General features: G+C 49.8%; 2 protein-coding genes and 1 pseudogene across 4 annotated transcripts in view; 1 reads left to right on the top strand and 2 right to left on the bottom strand.

The window, feature by feature from the left end:
- Window positions 1–2287, bottom strand: part of Rtca (RNA 3'-terminal phosphate cyclase) — a 31971-nt gene extending 29684 nt beyond the window's left edge. Inside the window, exons 1-4 of the mRNA XM_077693636.1 lie at window positions 2081–2287; window positions 1438–1538; window positions 1230–1373; window positions 346–469 (exon numbers count right to left, since the gene is read on the bottom strand). Coding sequence (XP_077549762.1) covers window positions 346–469; window positions 1230–1373; window positions 1438–1538; window positions 2081–2137 — 426 coding nt within the window. The 5' untranslated portion in view covers window positions 2138–2287. The remainder of the gene's footprint in view (window positions 1–345; window positions 470–1229; window positions 1374–1437; window positions 1539–2080) is intronic.
- A 63-nt stretch (window positions 2288–2350) lies between these two features.
- On the top strand, window positions 2351–5314 carry LOC144162915 (uncharacterized). 3 transcript variants are annotated; one of them, XM_077693637.1, is made up of 2 exons: window positions 2351–2503; window positions 4371–5314. In XM_077693637.1, exon 2 carries the CDS (start codon window positions 4392–4394, stop codon window positions 5214–5216), a length of 825 nt encoding a protein of 274 aa, XP_077549763.1. In that variant the 5' UTR covers window positions 2351–2503; window positions 4371–4391; the 3' UTR covers window positions 5217–5314. The 3 variants fall into 3 exon arrangements, with proteins under 3 accessions (XP_077549763.1, XP_077549764.1, XP_077549765.1); XM_077693638.1 differs by lacking the exon at window positions 2351–2503 and adding an exon at window positions 3064–3265; XM_077693639.1 differs by lacking the exon at window positions 2351–2503 and adding an exon at window positions 4103–4298.
- A 7839-nt stretch (window positions 5315–13153) lies between these two features.
- Window positions 13154–14119, bottom strand: LOC144162052 (CCR4-NOT transcription complex subunit 7 pseudogene; annotated as a pseudogene).
- Window positions 14120–22588: the final 8469 nt, after the last annotated feature.

Here is a 22588-nt window from a genome sequence, read left to right on the forward strand (position 1 = left end):
ACATTTCCTGCATGTATAAACAACTGCTGGCTACTGCGAGTGGCATAGTATATAAATTTTAAGCACTGCAATCCACCAACACAGGCCAAGTTGTTTTCAGAATTTTGCATTCCGTTAAAAGAACGTGTTTTAGATAAGGTATGCTCAGTACTCTATTCATGCATATTAAATACACGAAACAGAAATGCTTTCTGCGGATGAATTTTGCATTTTACAGCGTTGTTTCATAAATAATACATTGTGGGCAACATGTACTACTGAAAATGCAATGCAGAGGAATGTTTTTAGACGTGTATGCTTGTTCCAGCTGCGATCGCTTGCAGACGCATCAAAATATTGGCTCACCGATAACGTGTAGTCGATCTGAGGGGCCATGTCCGCGTTTGTGCCACCACGAAGACGCAGAACGGATGGCGAGTCGGCAAACAGCAGGCAGGGCAGGGCAACCTGGAGCATCAATACAACGCTCCTGAAAGAAAAAAAAAACTTTTTTATCCTTCCTAAAGAAAGTTGGGAGAAACGCAAAAGCTTTCTCACATAAAAAATGTGTAACAAGTGCGTCAAAGCCTTCCCTAAAAGTGCGGTGCCCTTGCTTAAAGTGCATCCACTCGATCATCAAACCGTCAAAGACTCGAATCGCAAACGAAAAATGAACCCATGCGATGATTTTTCGCGCACTAAGTAGACACATCTACGTATAATATAAATCCATTCCTACACACGGTTTACAAGAAAAAGGTATACTACTGTACTCCTCCTTCATGATCGATGCATGTATTGTCTCATCTAGAACTGTTGCTTTTTCGTGATTTTTCCAGTAACCGTTTTGACATAATCCAGTTTCACGCACACGCCGTGTGACCAGATATCTTATCAGAGCTTTTCAGTCCACCAACCGGTCTATCGAGAAATGCATTAGTTTTTTTTACAGGATGTCACGGGTCTCACTAAGAAAGCTTTCGCTTTAAAAAAACAGAACGCCCAGTGCACAAAAAAGGCATTTTATCAACTCAACGTTTTCCCCACCTTCTGAAATACTCGAAGCGACAGCTACGTCGGACAACGGAAAAGGCTGATGACACCGCAAGCTAATGCACAACAAGAGACAGATACCAATTGTATCGGCAAGAGGCTCAGTTTGTCGCCATCACTGATCACACAACTTGCACACTAGGTTAGCATTTCCAAGTGAGCATGGCGTCTCAGCAAGATACGTTGGTGACACTTACCCGGCCGTCCCTGTATCGGCAGAGAAATCGCCGCCTCTGATGGGGCCAGGATACAAGGTGACCTCCGTGGACCCAATGAAAGCCTGTTCGAGCCTCCCGCCACAGATGTCCTTCACAAGGGTAATTCCTGTCAAGTGCTGCGGTCTGCGGCCGTACAAGATGCACGTTGAACATCTAGCAAATCAGGGTTCTAAAGTCAGTGCATTACCTCAAGCCTGGGTTGCTCCTGCCAGCCCGGATGTTGATGACTCGCACCGGCTTCCGAAATAAGGCGCTGAATGCTATGGCCATCCGAAGTATCTGCCCTCCCTATACAGAGATCAACGTATGAAAGTTTTTAAGAACTGTGCAAAATTCTCCTCGGCGTTGGAAAACCCCTACCGTGGAAAAGCCCTGGCAACTCAGTGCTCCAAGACAACATAACGGTTTCTGCCATGTATCTGCCACTGCTTCATGTACGAACGCACGCTTGTACATTCAGGATTTCAGAGGCAGAAGGCTGCCCAGCAAAGTGTTTCACTCTATTTACCGATAGTAAGAATTAAATTGTGGATAATTGCGCGCGATATCAGGACGTGACATCCAAGCACAGAAAAAAATCTCTAAGGAAGTGGATCAGCGCAAACCAAAGCAGAATTCCCGAAAGAAAACCTAATGTCTAAACTGGAAATGCTACGATTCAACGCGGCAGAACTAAAACTAAGCTGGCACCCTTTTGGCTGGCGAACCAAAAGTTTAGGAGCGGATAATGTAATAGACGTGGAACAAACGTAGCCTCAACACATCCACAGCTCAAGCTAAGCACTTTCTTCGGCATTTGTAGCGAACGAAGCAAGCGCCGTATTACTTACGCCTTCCATGAGGCTGCCGTCGATGGTGAAAACATTTCCTTTGCTGTCTCCTGACATCCTAGCACGCCCAGAGCTTCGAACGCACTGGACGAAAAGGCTTCTGTAATTAAATCTCAACAGATTTTACCACGATAAAGTCGCACAATAACCAAGTACTAAAGCTTTGCCGGCTGGATCTCGTATTTCGCTCACGCTGACAGCCTGTGTCAGTTGGATTTGTTTCGGATTGCGGACTTGTCTGCGGTCGACTGTTGTCGACTACTGTCGACCGCTTGACTGATAATGATGATATTGGTAAGCAAGCTTTGGTAAATTTGCATAGTTTTACAGTGGTGTAATAATTTTGCTCGCCTTTGGCGCGCGCGCGTCAGTTTCAAACGGCTCGCTTGCAGCACGCGTTATCTGTGGGTTTCCCTAACTTCGGTAAGTCCGCGCAATAGTTTTCTTTTGGCGTTTAGATGCCTTTATAACTTGGCCTGCCATAACTTCTGCGCTGGTTATTTGGCATCCTCGCTTGCGCAGCTTGCGGTTTCAACAACTATGTCGAAATTTGCGAATGTTGTTGATAACGCGTATTCAGGGGAGGATACCAAATCGTGTACAATATCGAATGCAAAGCGTATCAATGCAGTTTAGACCCCCCTACCTCGCCAATTTGAACGCACAGTAACCATTGGCAAATGTATGTAACACGCTAAAGTGCACCAGAAGGCATTCCTTCTGCTACCCAAACTATGTAGCGCTTTCGTTTGACGACTGCATTCTGTGTTTACGGAGATGGCGGTCGAAAAATGCCACCGCGCTTTACAGGCTTCCGTGGGTCGCACGCACTCAACGAAAATGCGTTTGGACTATCACTTTTGAGACGTCGTGAGCATCAGCCCTTCGTGCAGATTAGCTTGTTTGAGCAAGGCCCAGCGTCTAGCTAATTTATCTTTTGTTGGCACAAGACATCCTTGGCAGAGCTGCGCCAACACTCGGTGTTGCGGCTCTGTTTTCGTCGATACACGGTGGCACAACGCGTAGCAGTTTTCTGCTAATTGGTGTGCCGACGTTACATACCTTGACTTCAAGGCCAATCAAGCTTGATCGGTTCTTCAGGTTACCTCAAGAAACCTGCCGCGCGACGCCAAAGCTTAGCCCCTTCACCAACGCGCGCACATACGGTTGGCGAAAACGTCAGTGGTAAGCGAAACTGCATTGCGGAAGAAAAGGGGGTGGCGTTCTGCTGCTGTTTTTTTTTTTTTTTTTTTTCCTTTTTGCGGCCTGCGCACCGTTTAGTGGTAACCATGCATCGTACTACGTTCGTTATGTCTACCAAGTCAATTGCCTTTTTGTGGCGCACCACGCGTACTGCGCTGCAAGGTGGCGAATCGTAATCATAAAGGCTAAAATTTTCCAGAAATAGCTTTTGACAGCTGTAAACAAACGCTAATGCACGTCGGGAAAACCTGCTAGTTAGCTGTGAGCGATCAATATGCATTAAAGCAGAAGATTGGGCGAGTTGGGGAAGCATGACAGAGAATATGAAACAGCGCGAACGACAAGGACAAAAAAAAAAAAGGTGACCTACACCCCGCCACTGACAACTAACGAAAGCTTATTGCGAGTACAGCAGCATATATGCGCATGTAGTACAGCCAGTACAGCTGTGTGAAGGAGCGCCTCGGAGAGCACGACTATAATGTGCACGAAGCCGTAAGCGTCGTCTCGGCGTTCATTGCCGGTACTGCGGTTGCCCACCAGAATTTTCGGAACGCAAGGTTACAGCCGGGAGCAGCCACCACTTGGGGCATGAGATCATGGAGGCGCACGCAATCGCAGATTAATCGCAGTTGTGCCAGCGCTCTGTTCATATACTTATCAGATAAAGAGATTGCCTTTCTAAATGCACGAGGAGGCACATCACGTTTGTTTTTGTTGTTCTTTTCGCTGCGTTTATCTTTCTTTTCGCGGCGTTACACTCGCTGCTGTCGCGCGCAGTGAACTTGCAGTTGTAGTCAGCGCAGTGGTGGTGTTCCTCTTTTTTTTTTTCCCTTGCCGTTTGCGCTGTTTTATATTCTCGATCATTATGCATTGCTGCGTCTTCTACCATTCGTAAATAGGCTACTAAACGTGTCGTACTGTTTAACTACATCGTCTTTGGAGTGATGTAATCCTAAAATTCCCTCAGGACTAGTGGCGAACTCAGAGCAACCGCGGAGATTAAGAATAATTGGTGTGAAGTTTGCGAAATTACTTTTGCTGGGGATTCATCTACATTCGTTGTAAACCGAAACACTGTTGACAGTTCCAGGTGAGCCGCGGCGCCATGGCCAGCAGCACCGTCGTTCCGGAGAGCCGCTTCCGCTGTCCGGAGTGCCTCGCGGTCATGCCCAGCTGCGCTGCCATAGTGTCACACTGCCAGCGGATGCACCGGGACGTCTACACCGTAGCCCGGTGCTGCGGCGAGCTCTTCTTTTCCCGTGGCTCGTACCACAAGCACTGCAGCCTCCGCCACCCGAATGCGTTTGTCTGCTCCCAGTGCAAGACCGCGTTCCCGTCCGGTGCACAACTCAAGCTCCACCAGCTGGCCTACGTGAAGACCTACACGTGTCCCATGTGCGGCCAGCGCGAAGGCAAGCTCTCCAAGCTCATGGGCCACGTCGAGAGCGCGCACTCCGTCATCCTAGACCAGCGCTACGTACTCGTCGACATTAGGCCTAGGTCGGCCACGGAAGAGAACCGCCTCGAGAAGCGGCGCAGCGTGATGCGCAAGATCTTCGACCTGACGGTGCCTTGCTGCCGCACGAACCAGGAGGCTAGCACTGTCTTGGAGACGTTCTTCGCCAGCGGCCGCTTCGAGCGCTCGTACACTTGCGGCTTCGGCAGCGAGGACGCGTACCGCGAGCCTTTCGTCGAGCCCGACGGCAATGCGATCGACTCCGACCCGGCCGTTGCTGAGACGAGGGAGGAAGAAGACACGGCTGCCAGGACGAGTATGGAGGAGACTGGGGAGAGCGCCATTTCTTTCTTCGACGGCAGCGCCGGAGATGAGCGGCGGTCGCGGCCAACTACGCCAGAGCCTGTGTTCGCGCTCAAGAGATTTCTGGACTCTGTGTTGGCTATGACCGCGAATGCCGCTGACAGAAGCTGAAGCCATTGCGACATTCGGTATTTTTATTGCTTTTATCCGAGACAAGTGCGTCGCTTTGTTTTCTTTTTTAATCGACGTCGCCTCACTTATATGACAAAGAAATTACTTTGCGAAACTGCTGTACGGCGCGGCCCGGTTGAAGATACAGCTAGTGGGGCAGTGCATGGTTGCTGTCTGACGCGGACTGCCAAAGGGCTGTGTGCAATACAGGGCAGTGAGAAGCATGCATTTGCCGTTGCGCGCCGCTAACTTTTTCTTCTGTAAAAAGCAAATGTAAACTGTGATATAAGTACATTTCTTGACCGCCACCTACATGGTATACCAACTATTGCAATGAATAAAGACTATGATCCCAAACCAGAACGTTTCGTTGTGCGCCATGAAGGCTTGCTTAGTTGAACTGATAATGAGGTCCTCGAACAAGCGCTTGCATTGCAAAGAGCGTTACGGGGTGCAGTGATGAGGGTGGTACGGTAATTTATTGGCCCACGTCTCGCACAACCGAGATATGCGGGAACTGCTTTGAAGGATTGAAACCCTGTCCCCCTTGCCCGAGAATATATGCACACAGATGGAAATGCAGCAATTTTTCTTGTCATAAGCTTCACCCGATCATTGCGTCATCGTTCTGCCGACACGCCGCAATGGTCACGTGGACCATGCTCGGATTTCTTAGAAAGGCTTGGCTCGTTACTGCCGACGAGCCAATAGAACTTGTTGTACTGTTCAAGCGATCCCAAACTGCTATCTGTTCCCGCGTGAGCAATGGGATTACGACGATTGCTCTTTCTTGCGCATACAGACAAAAAAAAATGCAACTACTCAAACACGGTTATAAAATTATTCAATATTCGAAAATGTGGCGCGCAGGGCCCTAACACGCAAAAAGAAAGGCCTTCCACGTTACAAGTAACGAGGCGGCACACAAAATGTAACCAGCGAAGCCCCGCGCAAAATCTGAGCAAAGCGCATTCGATGCGCGTGTAACGGTTTTACCAGAAAGTTTACCACATGCAGAAGTCGGGTAATCTTTTTTTTTTAAGGCGCAACCCTTTGGCGCCCGTTCGTGGGCTGAGCCGCGTCGCCGTCGTCGTGACCTAGAGAACGAGGGAAAGAGAAAAGGAGTAGAGTGTTGAATATTTTGAGGGACCATAGTGTTGCGAAATTGGGAGGGGAGGGCGGTTCGCCGTGGCGGCGCGAGCGCTCTCCGAAAGCGCTCGGGCTTTCGCATCGTTACCAACTTTACCGTTGCCCTTCAAGAATTGAACAGAACAGTTTCACCCAATTATACGGCCACAATATATGCCATCAATATATATACAATATATACAATGCCATCTAACACCTTCAACTGGAAGGCGTCGCTATCGGCATTGTCTGGTCCCCGGGACACACGTCTTACACACGGCAACAACACGGCTCACACCGCCGCCCGGGAAGGACTTGACACACCTCCAGTAGTTTCCAGTGCACCGTTGCAACACCAACGACGACCAGACTGGCTACTTTCTTTACCTTCGGAAATTCAAGGCAGAGAGTCGCAAGAGGCTGCAAGATACCACCCGGGTGGGTGTACTAGGCTCGCTCAAGACGCTAACACGCTCGGGGGAGGTGATATATCTAATAACGTCTACGCTAACACGGCCCTAATTCCTCATGTAGTACATAAATGGACCCACGGAGCCAGCTGGCACATCCAACGCTGCCCGTATTGTAACGAGACGTGTATCCCTAACCTATATCATTTGATATATGGCACTGCGAAATTCCCGGCTGGTCATGAGCCACCTTGCAAATGGGGAGGCGCCTTTGCAACGCGTTCGAGCCGACCCCTCAGCGCTATAGAAAATAATTTAAAATTCCCAATCCAGTGGCCTCTACAAGTTGTTGTTATGACCCGGACCGACTCCTGTCATAAACGTTGTTGTGCACCTACCTCTTCACCCAGCAAACCACTATATCTGCCTCGTCCCAAAAAAAATCTTAAGCTCCAAGTCCCAGCAGTGTATCTTTTAGACATTCGAAGTACATGCAATATTTTTATCAAAAGTTTTCGATGTTAAGAATATGTTGCTGGTACTTTATATTCGGACCTTACAATGTCAAAGACGTACTCTCGATGTTGCTGCTACTTTATTTGTTGACGTAGTTCAGATGTTTCTGGTATTTCAGTTTTTTACTTCGTGCACGAAAGCGACGAACTATCGTCACGGAACCACAAGCTTTGAAACGCTCTCCACAAAATCCAGTGATTGAACCTTGAGCATTGATACCTATTCGATTATTCCCTCCCTCCGCGTCTTCCGCCTTCCCCGCCAGGGCATCCATGTCCCCGGGACAATAAAGCTATTCCTCCTCTCCCTCCCACTGCGCAAGCAGGTGCCGAAGCCAAGGTGAAAAGCAAAGCGAAAAGAGAGATTGAAATCGCCTTACCGGGGTTGCGCATGCTCACATGCTACCAGTCTCAAACAAGGCTTAATCACGATATATGACGATATGCCGTCCGCGCAAAACACACACTCTGCCACTCCGCTCCAGCCTTGCAGCAGGCGAGCGTCTTTCGCTTTGCAGTACAGGGGGTATTAAAAGAAATGCGAACAACGGAACGCACAGCGTCCGACGCATGCTGCACCATCTGGCTGCAGTCAGTAAACTGCGCGCATGCGCGTTTGAGAGAGTGGCCTACATTTATGGTAGAGATGCTTGATCAAGAAGCGACGACGGTCGTTTATTTTGAAGTGCGCCTTTTTACGCGGCGTCGCCTGTGAGCAGGATGACCGTTGAAGGGCATCATGCTAGCTGCAAGCTGCAATCAGCCTGCTGCGCGCTTGGCTCCCGAATGTAGTGGATAACAGGACACTCAGTGGCGACAAAGCATAATAAGACGCCTCAGTATAAATGACCCGCGTCGATTCTTTATCAAGCATTTTTCCTAACAGTAGGCGAAACTCTCAAACGGCCTAAAAGAACTACGCATGAGCGCAGTTTACTGACAGTGCAGCCGGACGGCGTGGCATGCGTTGGAGGCTGTGTGCTCCGTTGTTCGTATTTCTTTTAATCCCCCCTGTACAACTATGCCAGCAAACTGTCGCCGGGAATCGTAATGCCTTCTGTCAGAGTCGACAAAAAGAAGTATGCACAGTTGGACGTAGTGGTAGCCAGAAATAATTTTCGGGGGATGTTACACGTCACCGGAAAAAAAAAAAAAAGGAAAAGATCCTGCGCCAGAACGGCATTCATTTTCATGCTTTAGCAATGACTGAGGTTGGTTGTTTCGTTGACTGCAATATCGCATACAGGTACGTACAGGACTCCGAAGAACCATTTTTCTCAGCAAACCAGCTCTCTTCTTATTTTTGTTTTTGCACTCTATTGTATTGATGCGGTGAAAAGTAGCGTGGGAGAAAACAAGGCCGAAGAAAAGGGGAGGGGCAGATACGGCGCTCAGAAAATTGCGGGGGACCTTCTGGCTACGCCCCATGGTTGGGCGAGTCGGTGAATGTCGATCATGGTTGCAAAACAGCGCATCTTGTAACGCAGACAGCAAAGGCGAAAAAAGGACGAGCTCTGTCTTGTTTTCTTCTTTCCTGTACTCCTGTTTTCTTCCTGTTGCCATCCTGTTTTCGTCCCTACTTCCAGAATTCATTTCAAGTACAGCGAACTCTTCTCAGTGTGGTTGGTAGGTTGGTTGGGTGGACCCTTGGATCATGGCGCATACCCACGCGGGGGATTGGCCAAGAAGCTGCCTGTAACGATTAGGCTGTGACCCGGTTTATTTTAGAGAAAAAGAAGTATAAAGCAAGAGAAAGAGATTGAGACAACAAAAAAGAAATCTTGGGATATAACAGAAAAGTCAGAAAAAAAAAATCATCAATGAAGAAATAGCTGTCCAGCAGGGCAGCTGGCCTGTCGCCGCAACAAACGAGCGAAAGGCGAGCACATTAAGGCGTTACGCTGCTGAGCACGAGGTCGCGGGTTCGATTCCCGGCTGCGGCGGCCGCTTTTCTGATGGAGGCGAAAGGCAAAAACGCCCGTGTGTACGAGATTTCGGCGCACGTTAAAGATCCCCAGGTGGTCAAAATTAATCCGGAGCCCTCCACTACGGCGCGCCTCATCGCCTGCGTTGCGTCGGCATGTTAAACCCCACAATCAATCAATCAAAGGCGAGCACAACGTCTCTGTGGCAAACTTGTAGTACCGAAGCACCCAGGGAAAGAAAGATGGTGGAAGATAACGGGAGATTAAGCCGATTAAATGTGCATTCAAGGTGCGTGCGTCGCATCGAGGAAAAGCTGCGGCAATTTAGAAGAAGGTACTGTAGTTTCCGGAGCCTTGCAGAAAGGACATTGGGGAGATATATAATCTGACCAAATTTGTGTAGATAAAAATTTAAAGGGGGAATTCTGCATCAAAATTTTGTCAGTGCCACCTCGCATTTACGAGATTCGCAGAATTTGGGCTTCCATAAGTGAAAGAGGTGAATATAGCCGGAACATGTAGTTTCAGCGCTCGTCCTGTTTTTTTTTTTTTTTTTTTTTCCTTTCTGTCTGCGCTACAAGTTGCGCTGTTTTGTTATCATGATCTACTAAAGGAAGGGCTCAAATTTGTTTCAGTCTCACCCTTTCTCGGCCGTGGCTATCCAGCAGCTGACTTCGCCTCGTTATTTGAAAGATTGCTGGATACATAAGCCGACGCCCCGTAGATTCGGAGCAATGCTACGTGGAATATTCATGGCTGTGACTCTTAGCGCATCGTGCGAGGTCGGCTACGCAGGGGATGATACGAAGCCAGGAATATGCTTCCCTGAAGTGGTAAGAAACAAAGAAACGTACTTCAAGTCCCGCCTTGGGCGTGTTTACTCGACTCCGAGTATTACCCGCCGCGGTGGCTCAGTGGCTAAGGCGTTTCGCTGCTGAGCACGAGGTCGCGGGTTCGATTCCTGGCCGCGGCGGCCGCTTTTCTGATGGAGGCGAAAAGCAAAAACGCCCGTGTGTACGAGATTTCGGCGCACGTTAAAGATCCCCAGGTGGTCAAAATTAATCCGGAGCCCTCCACTACGGCGCGCCTCATCGCCTGCGTTGCGTCGGCGCCTTAAACCCTACAATCAATCAAATCAATCAATCGACTCCGAGTATTTTATTGTAAATCGTTACGCGCACTGGTGCGGGCAAGCATCAAACGTAAACTGAGCGCAAAGACTGCTGTTGACGACGGCGATGATGACTATGCTATGAAGTCGTCACGCAGACGGGTTCCGGAGCAGCGCCCGTGGTCGAGCTTGGTAGGTACCCAGGCATGCCGGTGGAGCGTTACTGGATGCGTATTTCTAAACGCTTCTCTGCACAGAGAAGCCACGTGACATATCCGTTCGCGTGATGGAGAACGGTAATATGGTCATTGGCTGCTGCGCCCAAACCTGAAGCTATCTAAAACATGCCAAATGACCATTAATAACAAAAACGACGCGCATATTTGAGTTTAGAACAGGAAATTAAATTTAGGGGGGAAAAAATAACCGATGAAAAAAAAAAAAGAAACTAAGAGAGAGACCGGCTGGGGCTCGAACCCAAACCGGCAGCATTAGTACTGTGTGGCATTTGCGAGGTGGCATTAACAGAAGCCCCATCTTGCTTCTTTGCGTCACATCCGGGTCGCGAGCTTTCAGCCAGTTAGGACTCACTCAGAATGGACGCTCCGAAAACGGACACGAAATGTACCGCATAACATTCGGCTACTGAGAAAAGTAGAAGTGTTCAAAAAAATATTATTTACAGGTTCTTCATGCACATGTACAGCAAGATAAGTAGACTTGCCAGAGTCATGCAAATACGCGGCAGTCTTCAATGACTTCCCGAAAAAGTCGCTCAACCTTTCACTCAGTTCTCACGCAGACAATCGCCGGCAGGCGGCTCCTGCAACTTGAGGGCCTTATAATTCGTTCCAGGGTGCCTCTATGTTACGTCCTTCCACCGCCCAGGGTGGAAACACGTGTACGTTGGCGCCGCCATTTTTCGTCACTCGGTCGCCGCCGTAGCAGGACCGTGAATTTTACTTTTAGGTGCAATGCGGTTTACGCGCGCGAAGCTTCTGTGTTGTTTCTGCTTGACGGTGTTCGGCGTTAAACGCCACAACATAATGCGGGCGCCAAATGCGTCCGCCAAGCAGGAAGACACTTGATGTTCGGAAGTGTGATTATCGGCCAGTGCAATGAAGGACATTCTTTCGTCACCTACATCGCGGCTGTCTTCCTTCGCTAAGCAGGCGCTTCGTGTCGTGCCACGATAGTTCCCATCTTCCTTTTATTTCGCGTTGCTGGGTCTTGTGGGCAGTTAAAATAACTCAGTTGTTTCGATGTCGAGCCGCTGCACACCGCAATGCAACAGCATGTCGCCCTGGCTAGTTGTTACTGCTAACTGCAGCTTAGTACACCTTGAAAGTACTCGATCGATGATTAGGTTTAACGTGCCGACGCTACACACAGGCGATAAGTCGCGCCGTAGAGAAAGGCTCTGGATTAATTTTGACCTTTAACATATGCCTAAATCTACACACACGGGCGCACCTTGAAAGTACTGCTTACGCGAGAATACCACACCAGAAGCGGACTCGAATGAGTAAGACATGCGGCGGACCCCTGGAGCGTATTATATTAACGCTATGCGTTGAGCACTTTGACCAAAAATGGTGCCCTTAACGGCACGGGACCGTTAAAAGGGTGTCCTCAACCTGTACGGTGGCGCTGCATTCGAGACATTTAGGCCACCGGTACCGTGCTCTGTTTACTTCGATCTGGGCGAACCTGTACGTGCTGAAACAGACAAAAAGTGTGGGACCACAACTTACCGTGCTCTTTATTCCGCTCTTACTGCGCATGTGCGTAATATATTCTTTTTGTCTATTTTCCGGACTTCATCGGGCACGCGTCGCAGTTCGCAAGAGAACGCTCTTCAGTGGTGGCCCTTGAGGGGCCACACCTCGAGCTCGCAAGCACACCGCGTGACAAGCATGCAAATCACTCTGTCACTTGCTCAATAGTTGACTGGTAAAAAGCGCAAAGGCTCCTGGGTACGTCATCTGCTACCGCCACTTCCGGTTCGAGATCTCTCCTGCCCTCCCGTACGCCTGCGTGCGCCGGCGGCTGTCAGGCGCGTGTGTGCGTGTTGTTTATTTGTCACGGGGTGCTTACCTGTCAGATAAACCCCTACTAGGGTCAATCGTTGTTATTTAAGGAATTCCCGATGCATGAGCGTTTTTTTCCCCTGTGGAAACAGATAAACAACAAGCACAGACGCGCGTGAAAGCCGACGGCCTACGGGAGGCCAGGAGAGCTCCCGAACCGAAAGTGGCGGCACTCCGCGGGAGGAAACAATGCACCCATGAGCCTTTGCGCTTTTTACCGGTCACCTATTACGCATGCATGAACCAGCGCCTACACACGCGCGCACGCCCACACACGGTTTAAGTGCCCATTACTTCGCGACCTCGTGGGCACAAACCACGTTACTAGGCGCCTGGCGCTACAAATTACAGCTCCACAAAGACACACGTTTGAGAAACAAGCATTCCTCATAGAGAAATAACCTTTTTTTTATTTCTTCCTCTCAGAACACAAGCTTGGGTGCATACTCTTTTAGCGTGGGAAAATTCGGAAACAGAGTGCCATGGAATATCCGCGAAAACGTCAAGTGGCAGTAAATATAAAGACAAAAAGGCACCGCTTAAAGAAAACGGCAGAGAAACGGTAAGGCAACACAACTGGCGAATTAGACACAGACGAAAAGGGGACGAAGAGGTGATATCTAACAACAGAAGGAGCATAACATGTGAAACACTGATCACACACCAGAACCAACGCAACACGGCCAGTAAACGTGGACTTCTAAGCTCAATGGTGATGAGACGCGATGGCGGTTCAAGTGCTACTGCCAAACGCAGGATGAGAGATAGCGACTTGAAAGACAACGATGAGGGCTCGGGGAGCAGCGCGGCGCTTGAAGCAGCTGGCGTGCTTGGAGTTTTTTTCTCGAAGTGCGAGCCGACGATTACCAAGCACCCAGACCAACCAGAGGCCCGCAGAGGTAGGGATTCGTGATTTCTCCTTCAAAAAAGATTTCTCGTATCTTGAAGAACACTTCCCCGGTCAGAAGGCTGTCGCTTCCTGCCTGGTGTCGCCTCCCAACCTCTTCCAGCCCCAGCTTGTCGGCCAGCGTCTTCAGGCCTCCAGTGAGGTTCGTGCAAGTCTGCACGATATACTTGACATCGTAAACGACCGGAAAGTACATCTTGGTGAGCTCGATGAACTCAGACTTTTCTGGCGGCAGTGGCTGGTTGGTAAGCACCTTCAGGAGGTAGGCCATGTCGTAGGCGCCGTGAAAGCAGATCAGCTTCACTTTATCCGAGAGTACCACACCGGAGACTGTGAACAGCTGAGCAAACTTGATCGGGTCGATGCCGTCTTTTTCGTGCCTCTCGAATTGAATGCCAGAGTTGATGAGAAGGTCGATGGAGTCTTGGACGTACATGTCCGTCGTAAGGCTGAACTTGAAGTTCAACTGCCAGGTGGATATGTTCGGGGGCTTGTTGCCTGCCTCGTCCATGAAGGTGAAGCCTATCTGGATTATATTGAGGGCGTTCACATTGGATCGGAGGTTCTGGTAGTGGTGCTCTACTCGGTTGTGGAAGTCGCCTATGACTTTGAACGCCACACCGGGAAACTCCGTGTCCATGGCCACAAACTTGTACCGCTGGACGACACGGCCGATGGTGCGCAGTTCTTGGTCGAGGTTGAAGGCCCAGACATCGCGTATACCGCGCGTCTCATTCGCAACTTCGATGACGCTGCCGCCGCCACGGACGGAGCCAGTAGCGTTGACGCCTGCGGCATTCGAACGAGGCATGGCCATACTTGCGATCTCAAAGTCACGTCTCCACAGTCTATAGTGCAACAAGAGCCGTAGGAGCAAGCACACGGGTCGCGTGAATTTCTTGCAGTGTGCCTAAAGCTTGAGACCTGGGTGATAGACAGCACTTGTTCAGGTCGCGATGACGCTGATAACCAACAGAACGACCTTCACCGAACACCAGGATCCTTAGCGACGACGCTGATGGCGAATGCGACGTCGGTTCTCTCACTAACAGTGAGTTGACTGCTTTAGAACAAACAGGCTTACAAATTCGGTAAGGCAAAAGAAACACGCGTCTCAAAGAGGACAAGCAGCCGCACCGAATACCGTGGACTCCGGATTGAACTAGGGTTGATACCCTGAACGCCGATGAGCCGTAGAAGCTGTGTGACGGCTCGTGTTCGCCGATAAGACTTCGGCAGGTGATTGGCCTAAAGAAATTGTGCATGGTACCATACTGGTACGGTGTCATCCGGGAGCTCCACCAATCCCGGGAACCAGCGCTAAAAGAGACTATCGCTGGTTCTAACCTTGTGCAGGGCCGTGTATGCCTGTGCGCGTGTGTGCATTGAACTTCTAAGGATGGGAGGCGGGACATCGGCGACGGGACCCTTCCGAGAAACGGTCGAGCGCGCCTCCCGGAGACGGCGCCACCGGGCCAGCAATGGGAATTCCGAGAATCGGCGGAGAGGTGGGTGCGTTGGGAAGCGCTCATGACTCACAGTGCAAAGAGCCCCTTGGTACCTTCTCGGAGACCCCACTCGAACCACCCTGATAAGAATTCCTTTTGTGACCCCCCCCCCCCCCGCCTGACAGCGGACGGCGTGGGAGGAGGAGGGGAAGAACGACGAAAGGTATTAAAAGAGGAGGCCGACCGAAGGGCGAGGTGAGTCAGATCCAGGCGGGCAGTGAAATCCAGGACAGCTATCTGGGGGCGGACGAGACGAGTCGCGAGATGCGTTAGCTCGAACACAGGGGGCTTCGGGCCCCGGAGTCTAGCAATCGCTCGGGTGCGACGACTGACGGGAGAGCGACGAGGGGTGCGGACTAGACGAGACGCAAGAAGCGGTAGGCAGAAGGCAGGGGCGCTTAGGACTCCGGAGTCAAGCCATCGCTCGAGTGCGACGTCTGACCACCCACGGCCGCTCGATGGAAACCTAGTTCCCATCGAGCGGCCGTGGACCACCCCCGACGTCCAGCCATCGTACGAGACCGAGTCAAAGCAGCCTCATCGCGGCGGACCCTTCGTTCGAGCCTGAGCCACCGCGGTGTGACCTGACAGCGTCCCTCTGACCTTCAAGCAAGCTCCTCATACAGTCAAGGGGAAGCAAGAGCCACGTGCGGTTTTGCGGCGCGGACGGAAGCGCCACCGACCACCCTTCGGCCACCGCCGGAACCAATTCGCGGCGTCGACAACTTCCGCCGCGAAAACGTAATCGCTGGTTATATCTAAGGGGACGGTTGCGGAGAGGGGGATTGGCGGAAAGGGTAAAGACAAGCTCAGCCACGGTCACGCAGCGCTTCGTATGCTTATGTAGCGGCACGGCCGAACTAGAGCGGTGGCGTGCGCGCGTTGGTACGGCCTTCGCAAGGGGCCTAGTTCTTGCCTGCGGCCGCTGCAAGGAGCCGGCGCTGCGAGCCCACGCTGCTGTTGCGCGCGTCTCCCACTCCGCGGGCTAGCTATGCGCCGCTGCTGCTCTTGTTTCTTTTCCGCTACAATCCCAGCTACGGGCCTACGCAAAAGGGTGGGGAGGGGGGGGGGGGGGGGGGGGCGGGGAACGAAGCAACCGGCGAAGACATGCTCATCAACGAATAATGACTTCGATAATTATTTTTGTGCTGCACGCTACGCATCAGCCATACGCGGTTTCGATGTATGCAATTTCTCTACGGAAATGATTGAAATAACTGGAAAATGAGACAGAGCACGGAATCACTCGTATAAATTGTAACCTTTGGCTCTTTCTGTTGGTTTTCTCTATTTTAATTGGCCAGATTTGGGGGAAAACCCCAAGGAGGAGTAAGTTTCTGGGAAGAAAAATTTGGCATCCACCTCAATGCAGCAATGGAAATTTTCCTTCGCTTGTTTTGTTTTATTTACTTTTCTGGTCCGTCAGGTCCCCCCTCCCTCCGAACTGAAATCCTCAGTACTCAGCTCTTGTGGGCTCCTGCCACTGAGTGCAACAGATTAATCGCAGAAAAATTTTACTAATCTTGCTCCCAACTCGCCACTGAATTGGTCAAAATTGATTCGGAGCCCTCCACTACGGCGCGCCTCATCGCCTGCGTTGCGTCGCTGCGTTAAACCCTACAATCAATCAATCGCAACTGATTCAGATTTGCTAGTTTTACTGTTCCGGGTTCGTATTCAGGTTGGGAGTACATTACTTAATAAATACTGTAATTGTCATAGGTTACTCATTAAAAGTAGTACAGCGGCTGTTAAGATGCCATGCCGGAGAAAAAGCATCGGTTGATTACAACCTGCGAACTGAAGGGCATGAGGAAGACTGGAAACGACTTTATTTGGGGCGTAAGATTCCCAACCCAAGCCAGCTATCAGCTTCGCGATGTAACCCTGAACGTAAGGTAAGTATCAGCAGCACAAAGAGACGGGTGCATCGTCATCCTCTGGTGTGGAGGCATCTTGGTACCACGCAGCGCCAACTGCTTGAAGCTATGCTCCGTCAAGTGTGCTCATTCTTATTACCAATTTAGGTGCAGCGACTGGCAGCAACACGTGAAAATTACATCAGTTTGATATGTTGTCTCAAACTAAGCATTCGCTTGGAATGAGAGCCGTTTGGTTATTCATGTGTCTAATTTGTTGTATACGTGCTGTCGTGAATTGCTCATAACTTATATGAGAACCCGGCTCGTTTGACGGACAGAAGCAGTGGCTACGCGCGTTCACTCTGTTTTCGTAGACATATCCCCGAATGTTGCTACTGCGTACTTTTGTACACTATAAGTAGTAGCAAAGGCTTTTTTATTGATAGAGGTGGGCGATTGGTCAATTAACCTTCCGATTATAGATGAATGTTCTAGTCGCTATTTTTTTTTTTAAATCAGTTAATTGGTTGAAGTCCAGGCGAGGCAAGCGCCAAAGACGATCTGGATCCTTTGGAAGGGTGCCATGCGCAGAGATCCCTCCTTTCTGGAACTAGCACCTATTGTACAAAAAAAGGCTGCTGTGCATCGCGATGACCTCAACGCGAGCGGGTGTTGAACACACGCTCGCGTGCTGTGCTGATCAGCACAGCCGGGATGACTGTCAACACGAAAAGAAACTCCCTGTTGTCGGGTCGAATTGTCAACGAATTTCTCGGCCTCCATGGACTAGTTATCATTGATCGCATAAAATGACCTGTATTCAGTAGCATCGAAATTCCAATAGAAAGAACCATTAAAAATGGCCCCTTTATAAGCATTTTTTAAATGAACATGGTCGACTAATTGGTAAATTAATAGATTGTTTAACTAATCGAATTAAAATTTCTAATCGACGCCAGACCTATTTATTACATTATAAAATTACAATAACGTGCATTATAGTTATAATAATATTAAGTATTAACCATCTTTCGGCGGCGGCCAGAAAGGCCCATTGACGATCCCAGGGAGCGTATGAAAACACGATTGAAGAATAAATTATTGTTAGTAATATTATTATTAGTATTATCGTCTAGTGGAATATCATTGTAATCCCTACAAAAACCTCCCACCTTTCCAGGGCGCACCCACAAGTCCACCCCTGATGGCGAATAAGTGGTCAATATTGTCCGTTGTCCGGCGTTGTCTGGACAAAAATTTCGTCGAAGTCCGGCGTCCAGCATGCAGGTTTCACCGCAATAATATAACGGAGCTACGAAATTTTGCTCCGATATGATCTCTGATAAATCACATAAGCACGAACTAAATCCGCGCGCGCTTAAAACAGCCTTCAAATGCAAGCGCGCAAGGACCAGGCAATGATCGCTATTGGTTTACCCTTTGTAGCGGGGTGATGACGTGGCATCTTACGAAAAAGGACTAATATACGCATGTTTTACACTCTTGGTTTAATACTAGCGCTGCTTAGGGCTGGCACAAAAAGCGCATTAGGCATAAAATACTTTTTTTTTTCGTTACAGGTGGTAACTGTCCTAGGCAATATTCCCCTCTCTGCTTTTCGTCCACCAGCATTCTAATCTCCTTTTTGTCGCCTCGACAGCCTTGAAGTTAACTTCCTCTGTGCTACCCTTAAATCCTAGGGCTTCTGGAAGCCGAATATTTCCCTTATGAAGATTTGGATGGATACCCTCACATTGTAACACTATGTGCCGCATAGTTTGTTTCTTTTCCGCAGACCACGCATACCCCATCATTTTGTGAATACTTCCCAACAAAGCTCTCAGTTCGCAAGCAACCTGCTCTAGCCTCAAAAAGCAAAGCCCTGCCCAGGGAATCATTGTAGAAATTTTCTTTTCTAATGTTCAATTTCTAAACCCTGTTAAGGGTAGGCTCCCGCAGCCCCCACGCGGAGAGCGGCGGAACTTTACGTCGAGTCTGGGCTGCATTGTTCTCGCCGCCGCTGCGAAGGCCGATCAAGCACTACGCCGATCAACGTCTGTGCTTTGTTTTGCCGTGCAAGTGTGTGCGCGTTCGCTCCAGCCCAAAAACCGCGCTTTCGGTCGGCTTAACCACGTTCGTACTCCATGGTCACGGCCAAATTTGTGGCTGCTGTTGCATGCATGTGTCGCGTCTGAGACGCAAAATAATTTCGCTTATACTTTTCGCCGACATTACCTGTGACCTCTTTGTCGTAGGCTAAGGCGTTCGCTGATGATTAACCTTCACAGAGTGGAACGTTGTTGGTGGAAACGTTTATTTAGAAAAGACGAGAGGCAGGGGTCGAAAAAAAATTTAAAGCAGCTACACTCAACCTGAAAACTGTCAAGTTCATGCAGCGACTCGCTTGAGGGGCTGTGGCGCCCTCTTTTGACAAGTTTCAGTACCAGTCGTTAGTTTATACCGCAAGTAGTCACGACAGGGCGCTGCAGCCCCTTACATGCATACAAAAAGACACTGGATTGAGGTTTAATTACTTTGGAGCAATTAAACTGTTAATTGGTGTTTTTCTCTTATTTTATGCTGTGGACTTATTTGCGGTCTAGCAATGGCAGCCTCCGTGGCTACGGTGCAGCCCAAGGATCACCCCCCAACTCTTTGAGTACGAGAAACAGGGACATTCTGCAACTCACAGACATCACTCCCAATGTTTTCCGATTTCTTGAGGTGGACAGAAACAGTGCAGTTCTTAAAATCTCTTCCTGCTTATGCCGCTGTTCAGTTTGTGGAAGTGCCGCATGATCGAGAGACATGCGGACCCTCCTCGTTCAACCAAATCGCTCTTTCGGGAGCAATGTGCGTGGGTACGAAGCGTCTATGCTGCCCAAAGTGAGCCCCAACAAAGGCTCTACTTTCTTGATGCGTGTGTGTGCCTTCCGGACTTTTAGTTAGAACGTTTCACTTGTTCCCTTTCTTCTGTGTGGTCGGCCATAACACAGAGCAGGGAGGATTTGCCATAACTTGGAGACGTAAAAGCTGCCGTTTCCAGCGTGCGAGAGCTTAGCGCCAACCGTTTACGCTCTAGACCACACCGTTACCTCGCTCCTAATGTTGTGTCGTGATGGCTACGTCACGAACAAATGAAAGGGAAACGGGGGGGGGGGGGGGGGAGAGAAGTGCCCGCTTTATTTACTTATTTCTCAGCGAATAACGCATCGTTGCTCGTCGAAAAAAAAAAACCGAGAGTGCTACGATACGTTGGGTCTTTCCGCTTAAAGAAAATTTCATTCAGCCTTTAGCGCTCCTTTAAAGACAAAGACCAACGTCCGCTTGCTTCACTGCCTTGTTATACGAATATGCGCCGCAATTACAGCCGAGTGGGATTTGGAGGTGATCTCAGGAGCGCAACCCGTTCAAATGAAGCAGACGAAACGCCAGCGTTAGCAGATCTTCCGTACCAATTTAGTTATCGCTGGCGTAGATACAAGGCCACCAAGTCTGCATTTGATAACAGCAAATGTGAAGCTTTAAACAGAAAGAGTGGCAAGTTGGTCGTGGGGCCCATTGTTGCAGCATGAGAGAGCCAACGAAGGAGGGAAGAGCGCGTGTGGAAAGTTGGTCGTAGGGCCCATTGTTGCAGTGTGAGAGAGCCAACGAGGGAGGAAAGAGCGTGTACCCTTGATTTTCATGCTTTCGAAACGAACCGCTATAGACCCCTGGTACGCTTTGCTGGTCGATGCTCGCGCGGTAACCTTCAAATAGGGCTTGACTTTACCTCAAAGCTGTATAGGAAAAAAATTCGTCTCTTTCCTAAAGGAAAAGGCAACACACGTGAATATTGATGGTAAACACGCAACGCATATCGACAAGTGAGGCCCTCGTCGCTTGCTGGCATCTAATTCCGCCTGACGAACTTCGGTGTCCGCATGCCGCTCTCGCTCACGCTCCCCATTACGCTCACGTGCGCTTGCCCGCCTAACCGCCTGAGCTTTGGCCGAGCGAACCACCCGTGGCCTACCCATAGACCTGCAAACGCGAATTCAACTCATCATCATCATATAAGCTCCTTAAGGTGGTCTTTACTGTTTGCGTTTAGCATACACACATCGCACATTCAATTCAAGTCAGTTATTTCAAGCTTCGCTTGAAAAACAACGCCCAAGAAGCCTTGCCTTCCTACCCCCCCCCTAGAAAAGTATTTGTGGCTACGCCGCTGGTCTTTACGCACTATTGAGTCCCTAAATAGGGCACATATAGGTGTTTAAAGCGGTGTTCTGACTTGCGCCCATCGCCTAAGTTACTGTTAATGCGTTTCATAGCTGCCTGGCATTTTTCGCACGAAAGCGTTTCATTCCCGGATACACCAACATTTCACTGACGTCATATCTTTCACGGAAATAACGCCAGTACAACAAAACGAGTGGCCTATAAAATGGGCACCCCTGCACACGGGGTTTTCTTGCGGGGAAACAACCTTTAGTACTAAAGAGTACGTTACACCTAGGGTTGTTCGTTTTCGGATTTTACATTTTAACCCGAAGTGTTTTATGCCGGGATACACCACGATTTCACTAACGTCATATCCGTCACGGAAATGACGCCAGTACACCTTTGCCGAAGCGACCCGCCAGCAGGACGTCGCTCGCCAAGCACACCCACAAGACAGCCGCCGACCCGCAAATCATGCTCAGCTGCAGATTTCGCTGCACATTTCACTTTCGCCTTTTACCGATTCGTGCGACCGAGTAATAAACTAGTTTTTTTTTTACTATTTCTACGTACACAGCAACCATGTGAATGAAACGGCTTTGAGCCGCTGGTGGGCCCACTTTCATCTCACGAGCATGTACGGATTCGTTCACACATGGATTAACGGAAATGGAAATAACGTCGAAGCTGCAGCTATCTGCGCAAGCCAACTGCCGCAACGGCTTAGCTCTGGTTGCTCCCACATGCACAACACAGGCCTGAAGAGTGACGAAACACGTGCAATGCAAACTGAAGCTAGGTTTCCGCGCTCGTCACGGTTAGGAAGGTTGGGTAAGCGGCAGCGCCAAACAGTAGGACTCCGGGAACGCCGGCAGTGCGATGAAAGGTGCCTGGTGCACTTTAACTAACGTGATATTAGCTATTCTCCGTGCAATCGCCATGGAATTTAGGCATAAGGTATGAGCAAAATGATCGCGTTTCGGACGCGGTGCAGACATGCAACAGCATCCATCAATTTTGCCGTGGTTGAGCGCGGTTCAACCGCGTTTGTCAACCGAAAGCTCTAGTAAAGTTTTCCTTCGCACTCCTCCCCCAAAGGTGGCTCCGCTGGTACCGCCGCCAGCCGATGAGGACCAGCAGCGAGATGTTCGCCAGTGCGGCCGACGATCTGTTAACCCGCCGGAGGCGGCCGCCGAGGAGTCGATGGGTTCGGTGGTTGCTGGATTCCGGTAGCCATTAGACGCAGGCTTGGGTACGATATAACTTGGAGTTTATAGGCAGTACTATTTACAAGAGAAATTTACAATATTTACATAAAATGGGGTAACTCGTTACAACTCTCGGCATAGCCGAAGGTACAGGGTACCTACAAACGAGAATGGACCCAAGTGGTGGATCTTAGAAGAACGCTCGGCATAGCCGATGGCGCGAAGCGCCTGTAAGAAGTAAAATCCGACCCCCGGTAATGGGGTTCCTAGCATTTATAGGATTTGGGCAGCGCCCCTGCTGGTGCGAGAGTGCACATGATGTCAGGCGGATATCCGGGCTGACATCAGGGTGACATCAGCTCTCAAAGCCCCGATTGGTCCCCTACAAACAAATAAAACACACACACAAAAAGAGCTAACCAATCGTAAACATGTCACCCCCGCGGTCACATGACCCGATAATCTCTCTCGTGCAACTCCTAGTCAGCTTTCCGCGAACGTT

This window comes from Haemaphysalis longicornis, unplaced genomic scaffold (genome assembly GCF_048455015.1).
Source record: "Haemaphysalis longicornis isolate Haplotype H1 unplaced genomic scaffold, Haemaphysalis longicornis Haplotype H1 scaffold_12, whole genome shotgun sequence".
Classification (NCBI taxonomy): domain Eukaryota; kingdom Metazoa; phylum Arthropoda; class Arachnida; order Ixodida; family Ixodidae; genus Haemaphysalis; species Haemaphysalis longicornis.

Bases quoted from the DNA above. Each gene is read 5' to 3' on its own strand.
- LOC144162915 (XM_077693637.1), top strand. From the start codon at position 4,392: ATGGCCAGCAGCACCGTCGTTCCGGAGAGCCGCTTCCGCTGTCCGGAG.